The sequence below is a fragment of the Bos indicus genome, chromosome 13 (assembly GCF_029378745.1).
Source record: "Bos indicus isolate NIAB-ARS_2022 breed Sahiwal x Tharparkar chromosome 13, NIAB-ARS_B.indTharparkar_mat_pri_1.0, whole genome shotgun sequence".
In the NCBI taxonomy this organism is placed as follows: domain Eukaryota; kingdom Metazoa; phylum Chordata; class Mammalia; order Artiodactyla; family Bovidae; genus Bos; species Bos indicus.
The window spans coordinates 17496129-17523561 of NC_091772.1; the positions used below are offsets into that span (position 1 = coordinate 17496129).

At 40.0% G+C, this 27433-nt stretch overlaps 1 protein-coding gene and 1 long non-coding RNA gene across 3 annotated transcripts in view; one reads left to right on the plus strand and one right to left on the minus strand.

Moving 5' to 3' along the window:
* The window catches only part of LOC139186654 (uncharacterized), an 85827-nt gene that overhangs the window by 33355 nt on the left and 25039 nt on the right, over nt 1-27433 (minus strand). The gene's annotated exons all lie outside the window — the stretch shown is intronic.
* LOC109567903 (ankyrin repeat domain-containing protein 26-like) lies at nt 77-25229 on the plus strand. Of its 2 annotated transcripts, none has more exons than XM_070801998.1 (13): nt 77-1057; nt 2796-2829; nt 3105-3240; nt 4938-5151; nt 5861-6044; nt 9161-10093; nt 11944-12014; nt 12771-12864; nt 17867-18022; nt 18787-19001; nt 20195-20423; nt 23819-23864; nt 24988-25229. In XM_070801998.1, the coding sequence occupies exons 4-13, from the start codon at nt 5042-5044 to the stop codon at nt 25065-25067; spliced, it is 2118 nt and encodes a 705-aa protein (XP_070658099.1). In that variant the 5' UTR covers nt 77-1057; nt 2796-2829; nt 3105-3240; nt 4938-5041; the 3' UTR covers nt 25068-25229. The 2 variants fall into 2 exon arrangements, with proteins under 2 accessions (XP_070658099.1, XP_070658100.1); XM_070801999.1 differs by having other exon boundaries at nt 25042-25229.

Sequence of the window (27433 nt, forward strand, 5' to 3'; positions counted from 1 at the left end):
CTCCCCTGGCCAAATATTTCCTTGGTTTCTTCTTTCATGGTATATGTGCCTCATGTCACTTAAAATACCACCTAAATTAAGTGTGGCTTTTTTCTGTGAATTCTCTTTTTCATTTATTTTTGGCTGCCCTGGGTCTTTGCCGCTGCAGTGCTTGGGCTTCTCAGTGTGGTGGCTTCTCTTGATGCTGAGCGTGGGCTCTCGGGTGCTGGCCTCAGTAGCCGTGGAGCATGGTTTAGTTGCCCCATGGCACGCGGGATCTCCCCTGACCAGGACTGGAACGCCTGCCCCCTTTATTGGCAGGTGGACTCCTAAGCACTGGACCACCAGGGAAGTCCCTAAATTCACCACTATTATATTTAGTAGCAAAATAAAAAATATAGTGTAAATCTACTTATGGCTCCCACGTCTAAGAGTCAAGGCGCTTAGCCAGGGGACTCCAGGTTTGCAGTGTAGCCCTTGAGGTTCTTCTCAGTGTCTTTCCAGATGCATCTCTCTCCTTTCTTCCATGTATTTTGTGCTCTTCCTTCCAGGTTCCTCAGAAACAACCCAGATGCCCTGTGCCTGATGTTTGTGCTCACACTCGAGTCTCCAAGTAGAATGATTTTCTCCCTTTTCTGTTTCTCATGACCCCCTCTCTTCACTTCTTCTGCAAATCCTTCCTTATTTCACTTATCACTTTCATATGTCAACTTTTATATATCATATTGTATCATAATCATATCTGTGTTTGAAGGAGGAATTTGTTTTCTTGCATATGGTTGGTACTCTATAACTGTTTTGTGAATTAATAAGATGGGTAAGAGTTGGAATTTTATAAGAATTGTTTTTTTATTCTTTATCAGTTGAATTATCAGAAAACATTGGCTTTTTTGTGGACTTTTTAAAGTAGCGATCCTGGTGTGCACAGGAAGGGAGTAAAGAAAAAGAACGATGACAAATGGACACCGGAAGAACGTGTGATTGCACCAATATTTGAAAAGACCGATTCACTGACTGGTGGTCTGCTGCACGTGAATGATGACGGCACTTTAAGGGAAGTGGATCAGGGTGATGACAGGTACATTCTCCAGATTCCTTGTTCGTAGGGGAAGAAATGTTAGCACTGAATACTTCTTCTGGAAATATAGCAACATTATACAGTGCTCAGGCCAAGGCAAGAGATTGCCCAACTCTAGTGGACGAACACTGCTGAAAGGTTGAGGTGAGGACCAGTGCCTTTGGCCGGAAGTCATTTCAGTAAATAGTCCCCTTGGAAGCTGGACTGTAACGAATACATGAAAACATTCAGTAGGGAATATTATTGGGACAGGCAATGAAGAACTGGATGGTAACTGAAGAGGAATGTGGAGTTCACAGGTGTTTCTTGTTTTATGTTAAGAAGGGAGCTTCTCGAGTATGTATGCTCTTGGAAATGAGCCAGCAGAGGGCGTGTTATTTAGTTTAGTCTTGTTTGCTTTTCTAATACTAGAAAGCTTATTGATTGTATGACATTATCTTTAAACTATTACAGTAAACGAATTGTACGTAATACTTCTGTTCATGTATAGTTTTATGGTAAGGGCTTGTTCATTGGTTCCGAAGTGTAGTATTCCTATGTAAGGGAATATGCAGATGATTGCTTAAGTTAATTCTATCATATATGGATTTTCAAAAATTACATAATTGTGAATTTACACACACTTAGGCTATACTGAATAGGATATGGTCATTCCTTGATGATTCTAGTTGATAGTAACATGGTGAGTAGCTATGATTTTGTAAGGTGCTCTGAAACATCACATCATATTAACTTCATAGTTGTTTATAGATTCCAGGGAAAAGGGGAAGATTTTGTTTATATTCAATAGAAAAACATTATTAGCAGTCTTTCACAAATTATTCCTTTTGCACGACAAAGATCTAAATGACAGAACCCGTGCTTCCTTTACTAAGTGTGTCATTAACACGTATTGTGTGCTCAATACATGTATGTCAGATGCATGAAGAATCAGCAGAATGGGTGAATGAAGGCCTATTGATGAATTTCTTTACAGAAAACAAAACTGTATTGACAGTAGATTTGCAGGCTTGCCTACCTCTGAAGTCTTTAATTTTTGAGAAATATGTTTTAAGATTCAGAAATCATTATTTATAGCTATAACTAGATCTGAAATAATCCTATAGATTCATTTGCTATCATATTACTTAAAAAGGCTTTTCAATATTACTTTCTCAGCATATTTTGGAAGAGCTGTGTTGAAGCCAGACTTCCTGGGTTTGAATTCTGGGTCTGTTTGTGACATGCTGAGTGGGCCTGGGCACGTTCCTCAGCCTTTGTGTGCTCCATTTCTTCCTGTACCCATCTCCCAGAATGACTGTGGGGATGAAAATGCCTTTAGGACATGGCAAGTGCTTCTAATAATGCATGGCTGATGCATACGACGTCCTCAAAAGCTAATAGCTTGGTTATTCAAATGGGTTTCTTTCTTAGAAGGACTGAAGGAATACCTCCCAGATAGGTTGTATGCCATAAAAGTTAGCTCTTATGGAAAAGGACAGGTGCAAAAACACTGGTATAGTTTCCTATCATACAACGCAAGTAACTTTATGTTTTTCCTTTTCCTTGGATCTAACTTTAATACTTTATTAATATTACTGATATATTTTCTGTGTCCTTTAATGCTGCTCTTATTTATTTCTGCATCCTTTATAGACAATTACTTGCCAATGCAAAGAGTTTATATGAAAAACTTTAGGTATTGTTTGTATTTTTGAATATTTAATATTAGCCTGAAAAGAATCATTTGTTCTTTTAGGCCTGCAAGGAAAACACCGTATGAAAAGAAGAAGGTATAGTAAAAAAATGAACTTTCAAAAATATTATCCTTGTCGAAAATACTTTGTCAAAGGAATAGTGGTAAAATAGAAAATCTTCCTTTGTTGTAGAGAAGTTTACTTTGAACACATCATTCAGAAACACTGTTGATAAACTTATCCTTTTGATAAAAATCTCTTCTTTTAAGAAATGTCTGTTTTTGTTTTGTACAGAGTTTTATCACCTCTGTACACTTGGTATATTTATACATATTTTAAGGACATTGTGAAACAGTATTGTTTACATGTAGGTCAAAGAACAAATTAATTACGTGAATGACCTGGATGACTTAACTCAGTCGTCTGAGACTGTTTCTGAGGATGGTGATGGGCTTTACTCTACGAATTCCTCGTTGGAAGTAGAACCTCTTGACGTGGGGCGTAAAGGTAGGCCTGCAGTGTAAATGTTAACGGAAAGCCTGTCTGTGTGTAGAGGAGTGATATATGCACACCTTGTCAGTCTGCTCTAGAGCCAGGGATATGTTACGGTGCTGTGCATCCCAGAAGTTTGTTTTGCGTTAAAAGGGCATGAACGTGAGTGTATACTCTGAGCCACACGCCTATGATCCTTCTCACTCACTGTACCTTCTGTTGACTCTTCTTTCCTGTGCCCCCACCCACGGTCAGGTCAGCATCATTTTCCTCCTAGAGTCACTGAAATAATCTCAGGACTTCTTTCCCTGCCACTCCACCTGGCAGGACCTCGGTCTGCACAGCAACTGTAATTATTGCCTATTTGTAAACATTCAGGTCTCATCATGCTACCCCCTTGCTTCAAGCCCAACTGTTGCCTCTCTTTGCTGCGTGGTTAAAGGTCACAATTGTGTGGTTCCATTTGGTTTGAGTTTTCACCCTTCTTTCTACCTGAATTCTAGAATCAGCTTGTCAGTTCCCTAAAATGTCTGCTGGTCTTAACATTTTCATTTTCTTTCAGTTCCAAATACTTTGTACTTTCTCTTTTCATTACCTCTTTGATCCAAGGGTTATTTAGATCTGTGTGACTTAGTTTCCAAATATTGAGAGTTTTCCAGAGATCCTTCTGTGCTCTTGCTTCTCATGATGTATTAGGTGCATCCAGAGGGGCCCTGGGGCTAGGGCTGATTATTTCCTGCCTTGGAGGCCAGACCTTGCTGACTACCCTGTTCATTCTGCTGGTAGGTAGGAGTGTTTCCAGCCTGGCTCAGGAGGCTAGATAGAATCCCTGGGAGCATGTGAGCTCCAGGCATGGTTTCCTGTAGTCTTTTCAGACGGTCTCTCCCTGGTCTCAGGCGGTTTCTCACACATGTGCACTCTTCGTTCCTCTGCTAAATACCGAGGGGCTCCTCCTCAGATCTCCGGGGTCCTTTTCCTGTGTTCCACTCTCTCCTCTCCACGGTTCTGACCTGTGATCTCTGCCCGTGTTGGTTTCCCCAGACTCTCAGCTTCATCACCTCCACTTGGGGAGTCTGGTGCACTAAGCTGCCATCCCTTCTCCCCATGTCGGGGCCTGGAAATTCTCTCCAGGCAGTGAGCTGGGGCGTTCCTTAGGCTAACCTCGTGTGTTTCCAGGATCATTGTCCTTCATTCCCTGAAGTCCTTTGTCATGAAAATCATTGTTTAATGTATTTTGTTGGTGTTGTTTTTGCTCGCTCCACTCAGGAAGGTAAATCGGTAGCTGTTCACTCTGTCTTGGTTAGAAACACATGGCAGCTGGAGACTGTCCACAGGGTTGTTCCTCCTACTCTGATCCCTACTTCCTGCTCGTCCTTCATTTCTCAGTCTGACAGCTCTTCCCCAGGGAAATCTTTCCTGGACCCAGTCTGTGTCAAGTTCTGTTATGTGATCATAGAACTCTCTTTTCTTAGAGTATCTATGTGAGGTCACAATCATTTGATTTGTCTTTCTCTTGTACTAGACTTCAAGCTAAACAAGAGCCAGGGGCGTCTGTTTTATCTTCAGATCTTAGAATAATGTCTTCCACATTATAAAGAATATTTGTTCATTGCCTGGATGAGTAACTGAAAGGCACAGTTCTTTATATTCAAAAATTACTCACATAATTTTTTTGTTTGTTTGTTTCTATCTTTGTTTTGTTCATCATGCAGATTCTGGTAGCTTGTTGAAAATTTGGGATGCAGTTTTTTCCTATGAAAGATTAGTAGCTTTTCAAAGAAGCCACTGTGAACTACTTAGAGAGAAAAATCACAAAATGAAAAGTAAGGTTCGTGGGCTACAAAAAGAGCTGTCAGAAAGCAAAGAAGTAAAATCACAGTTAGAGCATCAGAAAGCAATGTGGGAACAAGAGCTCAGCAGCTTGAGGTACTGTACATCTCGCTTTTAAAGAAATACTTGAACTGTTGTTTTGTTTAATACTGCAGAGATGTAGGTGTTCTATAAGGACTAACTTAGCCTCTTGGATTTTACAGGAGAGAAAATGTATTGTGGAGTGTGAAATTCTTGGAAATAATATAGCAGGTTCTTAACAGTGAATGCGTCTAATAACTTAATGTATATTTTTCCAAATCATCATTTTCATGACCATACAGGAGTCCACCATAATGGAAATCCCATTAGTTATTTACCAAATTAACTTTCAGTTGTTTTTCACTTTTCTGTATTGTATTTAATACTGCAAGGAACATCTTTTCTATCAATTCATTTCTGCCTTTTTAATATATTTTGAATACATTATTCTTTAATAGTATTGTCTTATTTGGTTAAAGTATGAGAAGTTTTCAAAATGTTTGTGATCTATATTTCTAAACTGTTCTTCAAAAAGTTTATATTACTTTAAATTCCCACCCACAGATGTATGAAGTAGCCATTTTTCTCAAGACAAAATAAAAACAAAGTTTCATGCAATTTGATTCTTAACCCTGTGTATGAAAACAGTGATCATTATTTAGTGTTTTTCATTGTATTCCCCCCATTTTTATTATTTTAAACATTGTGAAGAGGGAACAAAATTTATTGCAGCAAGAGTGAATAATCCCATGATTTTCTAAGAAGAGCTCTCTAAATTTTTCAGATTCACCTTAAAGCAAGAAGAAGGGAATAGAAGAAATTCTAATATGTTATATGAAAAAATGAGGGAGGAGTTAAGAAGAAAAGAAGACGAATATAGGAAAGAAATTGAAATGAAACAGCAACTAGAATTCACTCTCCAAACACTCAAAAAGGAACTGAAGACTGTGAGAAATAATGGGAATCAGGTAGAGTAATCTGTGGTGAAAATTTCAAATTTCTAACACTATATCATCAATATTATTTATAATGTCCCCCTTTATGTTGGAAAAGTACCATTTTACTGAGTATTGTGCCATTTATTTAGTGTTAGAGGAAATTTTAGGTTACTTTTTAAAAACAAAAGCAAAGAAATTCAAAATTCCCCAAGTAACAAGGCCAGAAATAAGAATTCTATAATCCTGAAATGCTGGGTGCAGTTTTTCGAGCAGAGAGAGGAAGAGGTCACATCAGTAGCTCACACAATAGTTACTGAGAAACCACAGGGTTGAGATTGGTGTAGAAACTGGAGGCTAAGCTCTCCACTCGCCTCAGGCGACAGATCCTTCTGCTTTGAGGGACCATTGGCGAGTGAATAGGTCTAGAAGAGAAGGGGCATGGGGAGGGAAGATGGTGCCTAATTTTACATCAAGTTACCTCTGGCCTTCAATCCGGCAGGTGGCTGAGAGTCGTGGACCCCCTCCCTCTGTGCCTGTCAGCCCTCCAGGCCACCTGCCTTGTGAACAGCTCAGAGCTGGCTCCAGCTTTCCCAGCTGGGTTCTCCCTCACAGCGGAGTCCTCAAGGACAGGTGTTAACTGGCATCCTCTAGAAGTGCAGGAATGCTCCCCATGGGATTTTTTTCCAGCAATTGGTAGAAACCAAACACACTCGAAGTTGATTGTCCTTCATTCTGAAGAGTTGTCGAGTGGCATCTCAAGCAGAGGAATTCACTCCCCCAGCCGATATCCCTCTCAGACACGGACCGGGTCCCGTCCCTGAGGTCCTAGCAGCAGATCTCCCACAACGAAAACCTCTCAGGGAGAGCTGGGGAAAGTACTATTTGTAATTCAAATCCATTTGTCTACCTCAGTCAGGTTGGGACATACAATGGCCTCGTCCAAGGAGAGGCCTTCAATATTTTCCATAGGAATTGATCTCAGATCCTTCAGGACTGTCTCAAAGGAGTCGGGACCCTGATTGTGGTTTAGTCCAGGCAGACCACGGGTGCGCCCCCATCGACTGTGCTACCCGACCAAGTCCCTCTGCTTTGGGGTGAGCGTGTCTGTCCCTCCATGCACGTCATCATCTTCAGTGTCTGAATCAGAGTCCGTTCTTGGCTCCACTGTCATTTCTTTAACCAATATCCTGTCAGTGACACTTTCACATCATTTACAGTTTTTCAGTTTGTAAAAGCTGCAACATCAGTTGTAAAAACACTTTTGAACACTTTAACAAGTTTTAGAATACAGTTTTAAAAGTCCCCCTCCCAACAAGGGAATGAAAATCAAAAACTCTTGTTACTAATAGTAGGTATTCTGGTATTTGGTAGTGATTTCCCTTCCTTGATAGATGATTATATTAGTTTATCACTTCCACTGAAGGTAAGGAGGAAATCTATAGGCAGTTCAGAGACCACACTTTGGAAGTCATTCTTGTACTTGTAGAAAATGAACCCTCTGCTCTGTGTAGTGTCCTGTGTCAGTACAAGGAACTTTTGAAAACAGTGATACATATGCCATAGTATACATTTAGTGATAATTGTGTTTCTCATTGTATTTCCCCCATCTTAGTATTTTAAACAGCATGAAGAGAGAATGAAAGTTATTGCAGCAGCAAAGAATCTCATGATTCTCTAAGAAGAGCTCTCTAAATTTTACCTTATTTACCATTAGTGTATATATCATGAATGACATAGGAGGATTATTTTGTATTGATATGTTTGTACTAGAGAAGTAACTGTGATTTGATGTAAGAGGACTAACAGAGTCAGAAGACCTGGTGAAAAGCCTACAGCTTACTTATATAGTTTTAACGTCTTCCTTTCCAGAATCATTATAGCTAATGAGTTAGTTGAGGTTTGTAGAAGTGCTTAGTACAGTTGTCAAAAGGCATAAGTCTGTAATTGCCTATTAAAATGTTAGAGAGGTAGCATATTCTCAAGAAAACAATTTCTGTACAAAATATAGTCTATTTATATAGAGAGAGAGCTAAGGCTTTTGCTGTGAAGTAGCTGTATAGGAGGTATTAGATGCAGTGTTTCTAAAGGTAGCGAGTGGTGGTGTTTATCGAATCACAGTTGATTTACAATATTGCGTTAGTTTCAGGTATACAGCACAGTGATTCAGACATATATGTACGTGTGTGTGTATTATATAAATGGGGCTTCGCTGCTGGCTCAGACAGTAAAGAATCCACGTGCAAAGCAGGAGACCTGGGTTCGATTCTTAGGTTGGGAAGATCCCCTGGAGAAGGAAATGGCTGCCCTGTCCAGTATTCTTGCTTGGGAAATTCCATGGACAGAGGTGCCTGGCGGGCTACAGTCTGTGAGGTTGCAAAGAGTTGGACATGACTCTTTGCATACATACACATCACACATGCATATTCCTTTTCAGATCCTTCTTGTAGAATATTAAGTGTAGTTCCTAATGTTGTACAGTAGATCCTTATTGGTTATTTTATGTACACTTGTCTATATATAATGGTGTATGTTAAACCCAACCTCCCTATTTATCCCTTCCCCTTCCCTCCGTTCCCCCATGGTGACCATAAGTTTGTTTTCTATGTTTGTGGGTCTCTTTCTGTTTTGGAAATAAGTTCATTTTAGATTCCACACACAAGCAGTATGATATAAGATTTGTCTTTGTCTGACTTACCTCCCATAGTGTGATAATGTCTAGGTCCATCTCTGTTGATACAAATAGCATTATTTCATTCTTTATCATGGCTTAGTACTTTTGCATTGTATAAATATTCCACATCAGATGCAAGTTTTAAGTGTAGTCAAATCTATAAATCTTTTATTGTAAGCCTTCTGGGCATTGTGGTTCAGAGAAAAGCCTTTTCAGTTTTGAGCTTCTTGAAAAGTCGCTTGGGATTTCTTTTTCCTTTCATGGATTCATTGTCTTCAATTAAGTTTTTGAACCTTTGGAAGTTTCTGCTTGTATGAAGTTTGAGGTTTGTATCAAACCTTATTTTTCTGGTTGGAGAGCCACTTGTTGCAATCTTTTCACTGTATAAACATACAGGTTAGTGTTTCATTTTGGAGGAAATAATGAAACGTCATTTTATTGAGTACTAACTAAAAGTCTCCTTTGTTTCACTTAGGTTTCTGATAGTGGGAGAAAAGCAAAAGATCTGTTACACAAAAACCACATGCTGCAGGATGAAATTGCCAGCCTAAGACTGGAAATAGACGCAGTAAAAAATCAGAAGCAGGAAAAGGAGAAGAAATATTTTGAGGATATTGAAAATCTTCAAAAGGCAATGAAATCGAAAGAGGAAATATTAACAGAGACTATATTCCAGTATACTGGTCAGCTTAATGTCCTGATAGCTGAGAATACAATGCTCAAATCTGAGCTGGAGAACAATAAACAAAGCAAACAGGCACTGGAAACAGAAGTGGAATCCTACCGTTCTAGACTGGCTGCTGCCACACACGATCATGATCAAGGTCAGACATCACAAAGAGACCTGGAGCTTGCCTTCCAGAAAGCAAACGACGAGAGGTTATGCTTGCAGGACCAAATGAAGTTGGATGTGACTAAGCTGAGAAGTAACAGTGAGATGGCTTCCCAGCAACTTTCTGAAGTGGAAAGTCAATTCAATAAGCTAAAAATCAAGCTGCATCAGACGAGAGATGATCTCAGAGAAAAGACTTTGATGTTAGAATGTGTCCAGAGAGACCCAAGCCAAGCAGAGTGTCAAAAGCAGGAAATTGAACACAAGTATCAGAACAAACAAGGCAAAGTGAATGAATACCTTAAAAAGCAGGAATCCTTAGAGCAGAGATTATCTCAACTCCAGAGTGAAAACATGTTGCTCCGACAGCAGGTGGGTGATGCACAAAATGGAGCCGACAGTAAAGAGAAGACAGTCATTAGCATCCAAGACGAGATTCAGCAGATCATGAAGAAAGTCCATGCTGAAATTGAGGAACAAGGTCTGATGGTGATGGGAAAAGACAAGGAGTTAGTCAACGAGTGGAATCCTTTAGAAGAGAGACCTTGTCAGTATGAAGATGAGAGAGCAGGAGAAGTAAGTATCCAGAAGAAGTAATTCTCAGACTTCCTGAAAGAAAATTCAAAATGATTCTTGATCCTGGCTAAATGGTGAATCCAGGTGAATTAAAAAATACACAGGCTGTGAATATATGGTCTTTAAACAAGCCTAAAAGCACACCTTGTATCCAGCAAATAAAAATTAGACCCAAGAGATGCTTCACTTTGAGTGTAGACATCGTGTCGCTTGTGAAATGTTAAGAGATTCAGTTCTAAATTTTTAATATAGACAGGTATTAGTAATTTAATCTTTTACTATTAAGATAATAATTTTAATCTTTATGTTACCACATGTTGGTAAAATGATGAAGCAGACAAAAGAAATGCTCAAACCTAAAATGAATAATCTGAAATTAAGCTTCGGTTACATGGATTACCTTGACAGTCAATTGCATGTTTCCCAGATGGTATCACTTATATATAGTACTTTGGCTCCAGTAGCTTGTCATACCTTTTTGTCATAGTTGTTGGTATAATTTTAATTTTATTCATGTAAATTTGAATTAATTTGGAGAACATTTCAGTCTTGAATCATTTATTCTTATGGCCTCTCAATTCTTTAAAGAATTGTCACTAATTGATAATTCATTGGCAAGTCATTTAAATATACTTGTCATTAATCATAATCTGGGACTCAAGTGATGAGCTTTAACCAAACTCTTCTTGTTCTAATCTTCCCACTGCTATTTATGCTATTAACTTAGAACATGTTTACAATTTGCTCATAATTCTTATTTTAAGGATCAATTACTATCATCTGAATACCAGATTGCCCAATAAAAATGAAGGGTGGCAGGATTTGAGAGCAGCAGGAATGGAGTGAGTCAGGGAGAGGGCTGTAGGGGCTGAGGTCCAGAGGCAGGTGGAGGCCAGGTTATCAAGGCTCCTCGAGGGCCATGGGAGCAATCTCATTTGTTAAATTTGATTTTTCTTTTATATTGGGGCATAGTTGATTTATAATTTTGTATTAGTTTCAGATGTACAGCAAACTAATTCAGTTATACATGTATCCATTCCTTTTCAGTTCCTTTTCCCAGGTAGGTGACTACAGAATACTGAGTAGAGTTCCCTGTGTTCTCCAGTAGGTCCTTATGGTTAGCCAAGGGCAAAGGTGGGGAGGAGGGATAAATTAGGAGTTTGGGATTAACATAGACACACTACTAGATATAAAATAGATAAGCCACAAGGGAATGGCCTCATTTTTTTGCTGGGATAGGAACCTGTTGGAAAGATCTGAGGACTAGTTAGAATATGTGAAGATCTCTGAAGTTAATCAAAGCCTCTAATAAAGAAAGAGGGAACATGCTCCCCAGGGTGGAATTTTCCAGCACTTGCTGCACATTCACACCCGTTTCTTTCTGGTTGTGAGGTGGTGAAGCTCTGCAGGTTTATCGGGAGGGGCAGGGCGTGGACAGCAAGTCTGCATCTTTTGTCTGAGTAACTTAATATCAGGAAGGCCAGAGGGTGGCCCCTTCTGTGTCTGTAACCAGATTCAGTGAGGAGGGAAAAGAAGGTGAGCTGCTGTGTGTGGTGATGGTTTTCAAAGTCCATATGTTGGCGTTATCTATTATTTGGGAAATCTGTTTTAAAGTATGGATGATGATGTATTTGAGTGCTAGAGGAGAGGTCAGTAACGTACACAGGGCAAACAGTAAATATTTTCAGTTTGTGGACTGTAGGGTGTCTGTTGTAACAACTCAACTCTGCCGTATGGCAGGAAAAGAGCTGTAAACAATGTGCAGATGAAAGAGACAGAAAGTGATGATGGCGGATTCGCTAGGTTATCAGTAGTTAAAACAGTTGTTTTTCCTTTTTTTCTCTTTTTAGTTGCAAGAAGCACAGGATCAACATGTAGAGGCCATGAGATGTGCTGAAAAAACACAGGATCACATCCAAAAGTATGATGTAAAGCAACACAGAAAACAACTTAAGTATAGAGCAGATAAACAGTATAAGACGAGAATTAAATCAGATAATAGATACATCACTGTGAAGCTGGGTGACATTTCGGCTTTGAGCTGTTTTGAGATGCATATTTTCCCCCATTATTTCCATATTTTGCACATTATCCACAAGTGAAAAGTGAAGTGTTAGTCACTCAGTCGCTTCCAGCTCTTTCTGACCCCATGGATATAGCCCACCAGGGTCCTCTGATCATGGAATTCTCCAGGCAAAAATCCTGGAGTGGGTTGCCATTTCATTGTCCAGGGGACCTTCCTGACCCAGGGATCGAACCTGGGTCTCCTGCATTGCCGGCAGTTTCTTTACCGTCTGAGCCACCAGGGAAGCCAATTGTCCACAAAACACAACTAGAAAACCAGTACAGTTGCCAAATCATTTACTTTTCAAAATTCTAAGATCCTGTATAATTGAACTGCAGATGTTTGTTCAGAAACAGTGTGGTATTTTAAAAATCTGTGTGTGAAGGACTTCCTTGAGAGTTCAGGGGTTAAAACTCTGCCTTCCAAGGCAGAGCATGTGGGTTTCATTCCTGGTCGGGGAGCTAAGATCCCATGTGACTCACAGCCAAAAATCCAAAACATAAAACAGAAGCAATGTTGTAGTAAATTCAATAAAGACTAAAAATGGTCCACAACCAAAAAAAAAAAAAAAACACCATGTGTGAGAATAATTATTTTAAATCTGCATTTTAGACTTGAAATTGAAAATGCCGAGTTACAAACTACAGTCAAAAAGCAAGTGGGCAAAATTGAACACCTTCAGAAAAACCTGTTAAGTACAAGACTGGTAAGTCAGCTTCTTAATTTCTGTCATACTGAGGAAGAATTTTAATTTTTTTACTAGTAATATATGACAATATTTTGACAGTGTGACAAATGTCATTGATTAAAGAGTTTATTGTATTTTTACAGATATTGTTTGCTACTGGTAGCATAATTCCTCTTTATAGAAGAAGTGGACTGAATTCATAAAATTAATGATTTTTGTAGTAAGATTTTAATTTAAAACATTCTGAGAATCCAGTTGAAAAGCAATATTTTATATAGACCACATTTTGTTTCTTTATTCCTCTGTCAATGAAATCAGGGTTTTTCCACTTTCTGGCTATTGTCAATAATGCTGCCATGAACATTGGTACACAAATACCTGTTTGAGTCTGGAAATTTTAGCAATGATTTGATTGAGAATTCTGAATTTCTCTTGTAATCCAAACCCTTCTGTGAAATTTTAGAAAATGAATCATTTTTAATATTGCAGTTTGTTCTCTTCACCAGGAATGAATACTATGTCTCTATAAAACAGTTCTTTCTCAAAGAATACATTTTTTCCTTTGTTGATTTTTTTTTTTAAAGAGGTGGGGTTTGCATGGGATTTTTTTCAAAGATTATTTTAGTAAGATGTGATTTAACAAAACCTGGAATATCTTGAACCACTGATGAAAATTAGAGCATCTTTAGAAAGTAAAATGTAAATATAGCCACACTTTAAAAAAGTTTCATTAGCATTTAGTATTTTATGTGTCAGTTCAGTTGCTCAGTTGTGTCCAACTCTGCAAACCGATGGCCTGCAGCAAGCCAGGCTTCCCTGTCCATCGCCAGCTCCTGGAGCCTGCTCAAACTCATGTCCATCGAGTCAGTGATGCCATCCAACCATCTCATCCTCTGACATCCCCTTCTCCTCATGCCTTCAATCTTTCCCAGCATCAGGGTCTTTTCCAATGAGTCAGTTCTTCGCATCAGGTGGTCAAAGTATTGGAGCTTCAGCTTCAGGATCAGTCACATGAATATTCAGAACCGATTTCCTCTAGGATTGACTGGTTGGATCTCCTTGCAGTCCCAGAGACTCTCAAGAGTCTTCGCCAACACCACAGTTCAAAAGCATCAATTCTTCGGTGCTCGGCTTTCTTGATGGTCCAACTCACATATCCATCCGTGATTACTGGAAAAACCATAGCTTTGACTAGACAGACCTTTGTCGGCAAAGTAATATCTCTGCTTTTAATATGCTGTGTAGGTGGGTTATAACTTTTCTTCCGAGGAGGAGGCGTCTTTTAATTTCATGGGTACAGTCACCATCTGCAGTGATTTTGGTGCTCCCCCAAATAGTCTGTCACTGTTTCCATTGTTCTCCCATCTATCTGCCATGAACTGATGGGACTGGATACCATGATCTTAGTTTCCTCAATGTTGATTTTTAAGCCAGGTTTTTCACTCTCCTCTTTCCCTTTCTTCAAGAGGATCTTTAGATCCTCTTTGCTTTCTGCCATAAGGGTGGTGTCATCTACATATGACATTGCCGGAGAAGGCAATGGTAACCCACTCCAGTACTCTTGCCTGGAAAATCCCATGGACGGAGGAGCCTGGTAGGCTGCAGTCCATGGGGTCACTACGAGTCGGACAAGACTGAGTGACTTCATTTTTACTTTTCACTTTCATGCATTGGAGAAGGAAATGGCAACCCACTCCAGTGTTCTTGCCTGGAGAATCCCAGGGATGAGGGAGCCTGGTGGGCTGCCGTCTATGGGGTCGCACAGAGTCAGACACAACTGAAGTGACTTAGCAGCTGCACCTTGGGCTTCCTGTGAAACTTTGCAGGATGACACCTTTAACATTCTTTTGCTCTTAAGATCCTTAAAGGAATCTGAGGCACCACCTTAAGTCTTTCCAGGGTCTTACACTTACAGTCCACAGGTTTTACCTTTAGACCATGTTTTCCTGGCAGCACCCTAGATTTGATCTTAGCCCAGAAGCCATTTCTGTCCTTTAGCATCATGTGACAGTTGGACATGTGGAGATGCTGTAAAGGGGATACAGTATTGAACCCAGTGAGTCCTGGTTCCTTTATATTGAATAATACTTTTTAATTTTTCTTAGGCTTCCCAGGTGGCTCAGATAGTAAAGTGTCTGCCTGCAATGCAGGAGACCTGGGTTCAATCCTGGGGTCAGGAAGATCCCCTGGAGAAGGAAATGGCAATCCACTCTTGCCTGGAAAATGCCATGGGCGGAGGAGCCTGGTAGACTACAGTCCATGGGGTAGCAAAGAGTCGGACACGACTGAGCGACTTCCCTTTCACTTTCTTTTTAAATTTTTCTGATAGGTTATCCCTCTCATTGATTTACTTTCAGCTGCTTCATGGCAAGAGTCTCTGCCCCCCATGTTTCAGTGTCAGTTTCTTCTCTTGCCTAGAAGCTGACACCTGCAGCATCTTCAAGGACCATCAGGCTTCTGTGTACAATGTCATGAAGCCCATTGGGTTTTCATTTCTTTCTCTGCATCCATTCGAGTGCCACTTACCTCCGGCTTCAAAGGCATTCTCACATGTTTCAGTTCTTTTTTAATTGCAGTACCTCATTTGGGGGCATCACCGACTTGATGGACACAAGTTTGAGCAAGCTCTGGGAGTTGATGGTGGACAGGGAAGCCTGGTGTGCTGCAGTCCATGGGGTCACAAAGAGTCAGATTTGACTGAGCGACTAAACTGAACCTCATTTTTAATATCAGTATCTGTGCCAGTTATTTATTGTTAACAAATTGCATTAGAAACCACCTCAAAGCCTAGTGACTCAAAACAGCATTTCCTTTGTTCACAAGTCTGCCTTGGGGCAAGTCTCAGTGAGTGAGCCCAGCTCATTTCTTCTCCAGTCGCATCAGCCAGGATGTCATGAAGGTGGGGACCAGTCATCTGAAGACTTGTTCATGCACACGTCTGGCAGTTAGAGCTGGCTTTTGGAGGGGACATTAGGTGGGGTGGTCAGTGGGGACACTGACATGTGCTCAGTATGTGGCCTTGCTTCTTCACAGCATGTTGCCTGATTCTAAGAGTTGGCTTCCCCACAGAGCAAAATTCAGAAGCTATTTAGCTTTAAAACTCACACAGCAGTTTCCCCAGACTCTGTCCAGGAGTGCCAGGAGCCGGCATATTGTATATTGAGTGCATATTGCATATTGAGTGCAGCACTTTTCAGGATCTGGAATAGCTCAACTGGAATTCTATCACTGCCGGTAGCCAGCGTGAGGAACTCCGCCCATGACAAAGGTCATGAGGAAGGAGGCTCGGCATACGCAAAGGCGGGATCGAGCTTCAGGAGTCCCCCTGGAAATTCTCGAGCATCTACCCCCAAAACCAGAGTCTGCCTACTTTCTGCTTTGTGCTTTCACCTACACCTCTGACTTTACAGGAGGCTGTCCCCCACTACCTGTCTCTGAAAAAAGAGTTAGCTTACAGTTCCAGTTAATAATTCCTGGGTGTGACAGTGTTTAACCTACAAACTCCTTTGGAAATCCTCTAGCCTGCCTGAATAGGTTTTTCCGGCCACATGTGATTGTTCAGAGCCTCCCAACTGTGAGAGGCAGGAGATGTTCTAAACTGTCTAAACACAGATTCTTTTGAGTAGTTAAAAGATTGATTAGAAATTGTATTGGTGAAGGGATTTTCACTTGTTGGGCCAAGGTTTGCTGCTAAGTTTCCATATCCCTTACCTGCTGTGTCCCTGGCAGTGTATTGATTAATATAATTGGTGTAAGTAGTAGCTTTAATGTTTGTAACCTGGGACCCTTGAGTTAATTCTTTTTCTTGTTATAGCCCACCACACCTTTGCTCTGTAGGAATGCAGCTTTATCTAATGTTTTTGGAGGGTGGCTCCTGACCAATCACCTTTAGAGAAAAATAAGTTTTCTGAAGAAAGGGTCTTAAAATGTTAACAGGCCTCCGGGCCAGAAGATGATGCAAATCACCTAAGCTTTTGCATATGATAAGTTTGCAGGAAGAAAGCCTGGCTTGCTGCATGACTCTACCCCTTCCCCCATTATCCTCTATGTATAACTTAAGGTATAAAAACTACTTTGGAAAATAAAGTGCAGGCCTTGTTCACCAAAACTTGGTCTCACCATGTTGTTCTTTCTCTTACCTTCTGGCTGAATTATTCAGCTTCTTTTCTCCACTGAATTTCCTCACTGAGCTATCCTTATTTCAGCCTCTTTTCTCCACTGAATTTCCTCACTGAGCTATCCTCATTCTATTACTCTTTATATCTTTGATAAATATTTAAATAAATAGGTCGCCTATGCCGTCTCTCCTTTGAATACCCTGGATCAGCCGGGGCTGGACCCCGGCACAGGAGGAATCAGTTACTAGGACTAGCACATACTTAAGGAGAGGGAATTTCATGAGCAAAGTGTCAAAGAATTTGTAGAAGAATGAGGCATTTTTTGTTGTTGTTCAGAAAAATGTATGGATCATCTCACTAAACTCTTAGGAGATGGGATTTCTTTAACCCTGTGAATCATTTTTCTTTGGAATGCAATTCAAATTAGCAAAAACTGTTTGTAGTTCAGAAAAAGGCTTATTGGATTAGAATCCATATTTAGTCCTTAGAGTCTTATTTTCACAATCTTCTTTTGGGAGGCATTTATTAACTCAGCCCTAGATAACTCAATACAGGATACCTCAAACTTCTTTAAAAACCGTGGGACAAGCTGCGGGAAGGAGTAAGAGACATTCTACTAAGAGGTGACTTGCAGTCATTCTATGGAGGAAAGACAGAAAAGTATTACTGTAGAACAGTAAAAGAGTGTCAAATCAAGTGCAAATGTTTTTAGACTAAGATGATAGTGAAGAATATATTTTGTGACTCTTGGTGGTTTGAACTTCTTTCTTGATTTTTTGAGTTATTCCAGGTCCTACATTCTACAATACAGATACCATCATATGTATTCGATCCTCGGTTTGAGTTAGGCGGTACTCAGTCCACTTCCCTCAGAACCAAATGGTATTGTTTTCTTCTTGCAGATTGATCATCTTCCAGCAGAGCTAGAAACTGCATGTTCACAATGTCTGCACCTGGATGCAAAAAATCGAGTTCTTCAACAGGAGTTATTATCAATGAAAGGATGGCAGAGGAAATGTGAGAAACTAGAGAAAGAGAACAAGAAGTTGCAGCAAGAGGTAGTGAAACTCAAAACTCATATAGAACTGAATATGGTAGAACACACTCAAGTTGAGCAGTATAAATGGGAGATTGAAGAAAGAGCAAGACAGGATCTCATAGAGAAATTAAAAGAAGTCAACCTATTTTTTCAGCTTAATTTGTTGATCTCTCATGTACTTGAGTTCACCTCACTGTAAATTACATTTTAGATGTATCAGCTTATATGTTTCCTCTACTTCCCTTAGAGCAGTGTGTTTTGTAGATTTCTGGAAGGAAGGGGGCACTTGTTTCTCCTTGTAAATATTTCAGTTTCCATCACAGTTATCAGTAAATTGATCTTTCAGAATGCTTCTCACTAGAGAATCCTTTTACTTATAAGACCAATTGGTATAAAACAAGACTATGAGAATGAAAAAAAATATGTGGTTTAGAACTGGTACCATCCTCTTGGCATTATTCTTAAGTTGTCTTGTTCAATTTCTAAATTTTCACTTCATCCTCTTAGTCTTTGAATTATCCGGTTCCTTAAGTACTACTATAACATTGATTCCACATTAATTTTATAATTCAGATTTAATTCATGTCACATTGACGATGATTAATTTAAAGTTCCACTTTTCTTATTTTCACGTTTAAAATCGCTCTCTGAATTACTGATTCAAAACTAAATGGGACAAATAATTATATTTGTCCCATAATAATTATATTAATAATATAATTATAATAATAATTATATTCAGGTTATAATCATTAAAAATGTATCTTTTAAAATTTGACTTAGATACGAGCAGCATCTCAAGAAAACTTACAGCAGGTCCAAGAGGAGCATATTGCTTCCATAAGAAGTCAGATGGAACTCAGATTTAAAGACTTGGAATCTGAACTCTCCAAGATGAAAACTTTTCGAGATTCTAATAAAGCAGAGTTGGAAAAATATAAGCAACTCTACCTAGAGGAACTAAAAGTTAAAAAGGCATTGGAAAAAAGACTAGACAAGTAAGTCAAAACCCAGAATCACAGAAAATAAATTTAGTCCATTAACTTCTCTCTGAAGCCTAATTTTTATAGAGCCAGGTTCCTGAGGTTAGTAGGAAGTGAAGGCTAACTGATAGTCACTGCCTGAGGGCGCCCTAAGAAAAATGAGTGATAGGGTATCCTTGTAAGTTTCCCTACACTAAGTAAAAGCAGGCTTGTGAAATAGGGGGAATTCACACAGGGGTGAAAGGCCGGGTAATTCACAGAGTGGCTGAAGCTAGCATGGTGACCTGACTGAGGGGCGTGTGGAGGCTGGAGAGGGCAGATCCCACCTGCAGTGCCGACTCCAGGTTTCTGAAAGCAGAGCGCCCCTAGGACGCCTTTCATAAGCCAAAGAGCAGACAGCAAAGGAGCGGGCACCCAAGGACGGGCTCTGCTAGTCGATGCCCACACTGAACATGCACAAGGGAAGCGCAGCTGCTCCCGGACAAGGACAAGGCTCGGGGCTGCGGCGACTTGGTGCTGGGATGTGGGGGCGGCTTCTGGAGAAGGAGCTCGGTGGGGCCAGTCTCCCTGCTTGGGAGCACGATGCCTTCACTGTGAAAACATACACTAAAATGAAACCAAAAATTCTCTTCAGATTTTTTTTTTTATTATGAAACATAGCTGCTGATGCAGGCCCTTGGTAGAAGTGAAGTAACAGAAAATGAACTTTGGAAAAGCAGGGGATACTTGTCATTATTCCTGGGGCTGTTTTAGCCCTTTTGTCACCTACTGACTTTCTCATCCTCCCTCGAGATTGTGGCTCTAGGTGATTCCTCAGAGCCAAATGCTTAATTTCTCCGAGGTCATGAGAGAAACGTATGTGCAAGGGTGGTGAAAGGAAGCACTTGAACGTGGCTTGGTGGGATGGGGTGTTTCTTTATCCCTGAACTGTTTCCTGGAGGCAGGTGTGTCCCAGAGGCAGCAGGTGTCACTGTGAGGCCACCTCCCTTTCTCTCCTCTCCCAACTGTGACTTGTTACTTGAGGAGCCCCAGACACATGTGCACTTCTTTAGAGCAAGGTTACAGCTATCATTGTTTACAAGAGGTCTGCTCTGTGTTTCCGGCGTTCAAACGGCTTAATGGGACATTCCATTTACTATATGGCAACTTAACAAATGCAAGTCATTTAGGGAAGCGTGAATGAAATTGGTGTTTTCCATCTTCCCCAGGACTAATGAGAGGCTGGCAGAGACGAGCACCAAACTTGAGGTGGAGAAACAGCAGAACAAGTCTTTACTGAGCACTCTCACCACGAGGCCACTCCTGGAGCGCCCTGGCGTTGGAAATTTCAATAATACTCTAATTTTCAATTCAAATCTTTGTCCAAGAGCAAACCTAGAGTTTTCTACCCCAGTTCCACTCACTTCAAATAGCAGCATGATGACTTACTTGCTCAAGGTTAGTTCTAATATCTTTTTTTCCTTGGGTTTCAGATTTCTTATATGATTGATTCTTGGTTTTAATCTGAACTTCTGAGATGTTTATTTGACTTATGCACACTAAGTAAAAGCCATAATTAATGAACATTTTGATTGTTTTTCCCCTAGATTTCTCGATTTTAGAAATACTTATTAACTTCTTAAATTTCTTGAAAATCTGGATTTAAATTCTACTATAGAAATGAAACCTTATTGCCAAGTAACCGAAAGTGTACTTTGAGATGTTTGACTTACTTTCTAATTGATTTCACTTTGGCGGTGGTTCAGAATCATTTCCAAGCTCTGCTGCACCCACCGCAGTTTTTCTGCCTTTAAGCATAAGTGAATGACTGGCGTCTAAACACTAACCACTTATGGGTGATTTTTTATTTGAACAAATCCTAGATAAATCCTTTTTATGGGTTAAACAAACTTGTAATACTAAATCAAAAGATTAATTTCTAGTTTTAGATTATCATTTTTTGTCATTTTCTTACAAAGAGTACATCTTTACTATTTTACTGACAGAATTTTGATTTAAATTTCTAAAACATATCTTGCTGAGCAGTTGTAGGATGTTTCTAAGTTAAATCAAATATTTAAAACCTGTAAATGAACTCACTTTTGCCTCTGTCTTGACATTACCTGGATGAATGATGACTGAGATAGTAATGACAGGGAGTCTTTAAATTGGAACTAGTTTTCATCGTGTAATCCTTGTGATTAAAATATCCAGTCAGTGCACATTAGTTTATGGTTTTGATGCTGTTTTCATGATGTTGGTGATGCAGAGAAAAGTTCAGTTCAGTTCAGTCACTCAGTCATATCTGACTCTTTGCTACCTCATGGACTGCAGCACGCCAAGCTTCCCTGTCCATCACCAACTCCTGGAGCTTACTCAGACTCATGTCCATCGAGTCGGTGAGGCCTTCCAATCGTCTCATCCTCTGTCATCCCCTTCTCTCTCCTCCTACCTTCAATCTTTCCCAGCACCAGGTTCTTTTCCAATGCATTGGTTCTTCATATTACGTGGCCAAAGTACTGGAGTTTCAGCTTCAGCATCAGTCCTTCCAGTGAATATTCAGGACTGATTTTCTTTTGGATGCACTGGTTAGATCTCCTTGCAGTCCAAGGGAGATAGACTTTTCCAACACCACAGCTCAAAAGCATCAATTCTTTGGTACTCAGCTTTCTTTATAGTGCAACTCTCACATCCAGAGAAAAGTAGCCCTTGTTAAGTGCCGTCTCAACCTGTTTTCTCATTTGGCTTCTTGCCATCATAGAAGAGGAATCCAAGGTTTCTTTGACAGCACTGCAGCTACGTTGGGTCTTAGTACTTGAGAGCCGTGAACCTGGAGGATGTGCTTTAGCTGTGCAGTCACAGCGGGCCTCCGAACACTTCATCCCAAGTCAGACACTTCCCCACGCAGGCCTAAGAGGTGGAAGCAAATGCTTGATCCCTGTCCCTGGGGCAGGCTGCCTACTGCAGACCCACGTTCACAGTGCTGTGGGCACATACATCTTTTCAAAGAAGAGATTCGGAACCAAGCAAGCACTTCTTAGTTTCTTCTCCCAAACTCACCTGTTAGGTAAAACTCCCCACTTCCATGAGGAGACTAGGAGTATAACACCTCCCCTTGAAACTTTAGGCTGAGGAAATGAAGTTCAACTGCAATTTCTGACCGGATTTAGATTATAGTTGAGATTACACTCATACTTTTTTGTATATACTAACTAATGATGAGAGCTTGGATAGAAGTATGCTAGACAGTAAAGAGCGGAGGAGGCAATGGCACGCCACTCCAGTACTCTTGCCTGGAAAATCCCATGGACAGAGGAGCCTGGTAGGCTGCAGTCCATGGGGTCACTAGGAGTCGGACACGACTGAGCGACTTCCCTTTCACTTTTCACTTTCATGCATTGGAGAAGGAAATGGCAACCCACTCCTGTGTTCTTGCCTGGAGAATCCCAGGGACAGGGGAGCCTGGTGGGCTTCCATCTAAGGGGTCGCACAGAGTTGGCCATGACTGAAGCGACTTAGCAGCAGCAGCAGCAGCAGACAGTAAAGAGAGATCTGTTTTGTGTTTTACATTTTGTCCTAAATAATGCAAAAAGTGGGTAATTCATTTGTTGACGAATTTTAATAAGCCAGGTTTTTATTTACCTGGAGGAAACGAACATCCTTTTGGGAATCTCTTTAGTTTTGGCCTGCTTGATTCAACTAAAGATTTTCTCCTTCAAGTTCCCTGTCCTGTGTTTAAGAAACTATTATGCTGTGTAAATTAACTATATTGACTGCTACAAATAGGAGTTAGATAAAAATTTATTCTTGTTCATGCCTTTAAGACATATAATTTAGTTCGAAAGCTACTATGTCATGTCATGCCAGAAGCATTATTGAACTATATAATAAGGTTTTACATATTCATTTTCTCTATGATTTAGTTAGAATTTATGTGTTTTTTTCTTAATATGAGGAAGTAGCTGGCATAAGACTCTGGACTCAGTAAGAAGGCCATTGGCTTTGTTACTACTTTTGTAGAATTAGGAACTTTGACTAAATCAATGACTCTCATACCTTAAAAAAAAATTTTTTTTTCAAAATAGACAACCTTTCTTTAAAACAAAATGAAACAAAAACTGTTGCATGGAACTGTGTTATATAAAATGGAGACAAGTATAGAGCCCTTTAGATAAGGAGCGTTCAGAGACCTTGGCAGCTGTGACTTCTGTTTCTCAACCCTGCAGTGACCCCCGTGGGACCTTCTCCCTCTATGAGACATAGTTCGGAAGCTAGCACTTATGAGAGAATTCTTCTCACTAAACATCTTCAGAATTAAATCTCGCTGGTACATTGTTTTCTTGTGTATAATCTTCTCACCTTTCTATGTTTTCCTTAAATGGAAAAGTTTAAAGAAAATTGCAGCTGTGTTCTCCTTGTTAACATTCAACTTCAAACTCCTTCCTCCATTTGAACATTACCCTCACCTAGAAATCAAAATAAAGGTCTCAGAAGTACATATTTAGGGCAAGAGCTGTTGGAGAAGAAGATAGTAATCTTGTGAATCGTTCCTAGGATTACGGGTCATTCTGTAACCTCTGAAATTTTGTGTACTCGATAGACTGACATTTATTGTACTTTTATCAAATTAATCTAAATAGCATGCCATATATATGTTCTCTGTTAGCTAAAAGCAGAGTAAGTAGGAATTCATTTTCTTTTATTTATGTGATTATTTTTCTTCTACGTAATCTTCAAGTTAGGTCTAGTCTCTAAAAGTGTTATTTAAATGTCACATGTAGTAAGTTGTGTATCATTTCTATGATAATATCTCTTGTTTAACTTAAGCATAAATAATATTTGACTTATTTCAGACACGGCAGAAGTTGGAAAAGAGTATAACTAGAGAACTAGAAGAAGGTATGTTGCCAAAACGTATGAATTAAATTTAGACATTGATTTCTGAAATACTGTAAAGAGTAAGTGGCGTCTCTTTTCACTGTTTGTATAACAAATGCTATGTTGTATACTTTTTCTTATACATAGCTAATGGAAAATGTGAACACATGAGCAATCATAGTGAAAAATATCCTTATTCCTTATTTATTTATTATGTTCTATAGCTTTAAAAAAAATCTGAAAAGGTCTATGTATTTCTTTTCCTTTCTGCGTATATCCTTCCTCTACTTCTGCCACCCCTGTGGAACTGTCAGCCTCCACGCTGACACTATTCTCAGAAAACATGGAGTTCATCAATGTCTCAAGTGTCTGGTAGTGGTTAAGGCTAGGAAACCCAGACTCGAGCAATCACGTTTGTGTAGCTGTCACTGGGGGTGACTTTAAAATTTCCCTGTCATTCCCTTTCTCACTGGTTTATCTTTTGCTCTCAGGAAAGACTCCAAACACCCACATCAATTTGGGTCCTGCCAAAGTAGTCGGCCTTATCTCCTTACCACCCTCCTCTGCCCCTCAACTCTGCATCTAACCAGACTGTGTAGGAGCCCACAGGTGCGCTTCCTCACCTCCGGTCTTGTACGTGCTTCTCCCCTCCATCTCCTGTACTTTTTCCTGTCCTTCAGGTAGCTACTTCCATAGCACCTCCACCAAAAAGCTGGCAGTCCTGACACAAAGCTGGCTGTCCCTTCTGCGTGTTCCTTGTGCCATCTTTTGTATCTGTCTCAGTATTTATGACTCTGTATGGAAGTTGCCTGTTCATCTATTTTTCCACTTTATAGCGTATCGTTTTCAGGGTGCACTGGGTCACCTTCATCTTTTACTTCCAGTGCTTGTCACAGCACCCTTGTGCATAGTTACTGAGTAAATGAATGAAGAATGAGAAAACCAGAAGCTCTGATACTCAGCCACACATTCAACCATGGGCAGATAATGCAGTTATCTTGTATTTTGTGTCATGTCATATATAGATATGTTTCATTCTTCAGAACACTAGGAAAGGTCTCAGGTGATTTTTTTGTTTCGTTTTAGCTAATACTTTGTGAATTCAAGTATTTTAGATAAAGAATATAATTCTCTCTCTTTCCAGGTGCTGCTGAATTTGAATCTGAATTCTCTAGATTGTCCTCTCTATTATCTACAGGTGGATCAAATCTGTATCGGGACTAACCTGTGAAAACATCAAAATAATATATACAGATTTTGAAGAAAAAAATATATGATTTGAAACTCAATAGTAAAAATTTCCCTACTGGATTCTTTCCATGAGATTTTAGTTGTTTCCCATTAAACATGATGAGAAAATGTTTATTAAAGGAAAATATTTTTGTATTATGTGTGTATCATGAAAACTGATATGGCATTTTAAGCCACGTTTCTCTGCATCTAACTTACTTTTAAGCAGAAACATCAGCACTGTTGAGTTTTCCACGTTCAAAGTGAAAGTGTTAGTCACTCAGTCGTGTCTGACTCTTTGTGAGCCCATGGATAGCCCACCAGGCTCCTATGTCCCTGGAATTCTCCAGGCAAGAATAATGGATTGGGAGCCATTCCCTTCTCCAGGGGATCTTCCAGACCCTGGGATCAACCGGAGTCCCCTGCATTGCAGTTGGATTGTTTACCATAAGAGCCACCAGGGACGCCCTTACAGACTCAGACTGAGCCCTGATACCAGCTGTTTAAACAGCAACAAAAAACCAAACTTGTCATTACTACTTAGTGGTGTTGATCGATAGCTTTTTTGTACTTTCCCGTTTTTATCACTATACATAGACCTAAAGATGTAGCTTCTGCTGTTATGGCTACTGTCAATGTTTTGAGGTATTATAACTGTTAATAGTGGCATAAAACTTACTATATGTAACTTTGAACACTGATTCATAGATCTTTCCTCATGGGAAATAAGATTTGCCTAAGTTTTTGCCTTTTAAATGAGTTAACTTGTCCTAATTTTTATTTTTAATCAGATGATAATTACTTTACAACATTGTGATGGTTTCTGCCATACATCAACCTGAATCAGCCATAGATATACATATGAACCCTCCTTCCTGAACCACCCTCTAGTTTGTCACAAATCACCAGCTTTGGGTTCTCTGCATCATACAGCAAATTCCAAAAAAAACACATGTACCCCAGTGTTCATTGCAGTTATGTCCGTAGCTTTAAAAAAAAGTCTATGGATTTCTTTCATTCTTTTCATTCTGTGTATTTTCTAGCATTAACAATCGGAGAAGGCAATGGCACCCAACTCCAGTACTCTTGCCTGGAAAATCCATGGACAGAGGAGCCTGGTAGGCTGCAGTCCATGGGGTCGCTAAGAGTTGGGAACGATTGAGCGACTTCACTTTCACTTTTCACTTTCATGCATTGGAGAAGGAAATGGCAACCCACTCCAGTGTTCTTGCCTGGAGAATCCCAGGGACGGGGGAGCCTGGTGGGCTGCCATCTCTGGGGTCGCACAGAGTCGGACACGACTGAAGCGACTTAGCAGCAGCAGCAGCAGCAGCATTTACACTAGCTAGGGCATGGAAGCAACCTAAATGTCCATCAACAGATGAATGGATAAAGAAGTTGTGTATTATTCAGCTCTAAAAAGGAATGCATTTGAGTCCATTTTAATTGACTTTTGATTTACTTTTGGAAAGAGTCTTAAAATTAGAGAAAAGTTCCCCATAGATAAATAAGACTTGCCGAAGACTTTTCACCTTTTCTTTACCTATCAACCTACCTATTGTTGTTTGATTTTTGGAAAAAGTCTTAAAATTAGGGAAAAGTTCCAAGCACCAGACATTTTCACAAAACTCCCCTATCTCCCATATATCCTCCTAAAGTACCATTTATCTTTCCGAAATGTTATTTGTTCTCCCGTAAGTGCCCCTCCCCGCCAAGTCACCTGTTTTTCGGAAGATGCTTTTATCTCCTACTCCCTGTCATTTATTAAGTAGTATATCAACTCCCAGTTGTAGCCTCCGCTTCAAGTCACATTTCTGTGTGAAGCTTTGTATGTTGTTGTTATAGTCCACTCGATCAGTTGTGTCCAACTCTTTGTGACCTCATGGACTGCAACACGCCAGGATTCCCTATCTGTCACCATCTCCCAGAGTTTGCTCATATTCATGTCCATTGAGTCGAAGATGCCATCTAACCATCTCATCTAACCAAAAAGTCGCCCACTTTTCCTCCGGCCCTCAATCTTTCCCAGCATCAGAGTCTTTTCCAATAAGTTGGCTCTTTACATCAGGTGGCCAAAGTATTGGAGCTTTAGCATCAGTCCTTCCAATGAACATATTCAGGGTTGGTTTCTTTTAAGATTGACTGGTTTGTTCTCCTTGCTGTCCAAGGGACTCTCAAGAGTCTTCTCCAGCACCACAGTTTGAAAACATGAATTCTTCGGTGCTCAGCCTTATGGTCCAAATGTCACATGTGTACATGACTGCTAGAAAGCCATTAAGTATTTTTTCTCATGGTTATCTGCTTTTAACATTTAATTTGCAGATTCCCAAACACTGAACCTAAGCGGGTGGAAGAAGTGT

Coding starts and splice junctions, on each gene's coding strand:
- LOC109567903 (XM_070801998.1), top strand. CDS start 5,042: ATGAAAAGTAAGGTTCGTGGGCTACAAAAAGAGCTGTCAGAAAGCAAA. Junction 5,152..5,860: donor CAAGAGCTCAGCAGCTTGAG/GTACTGTACATC, acceptor TAAATTTTTCAG/ATTCACCTTAAAGCAAGAAG. Junction 12,015..12,770: donor ACACAGGATCACATCCAAAA/GTATGATGTAAA, acceptor TCTGCATTTTAG/ACTTGAAATTGAAAATGCCG.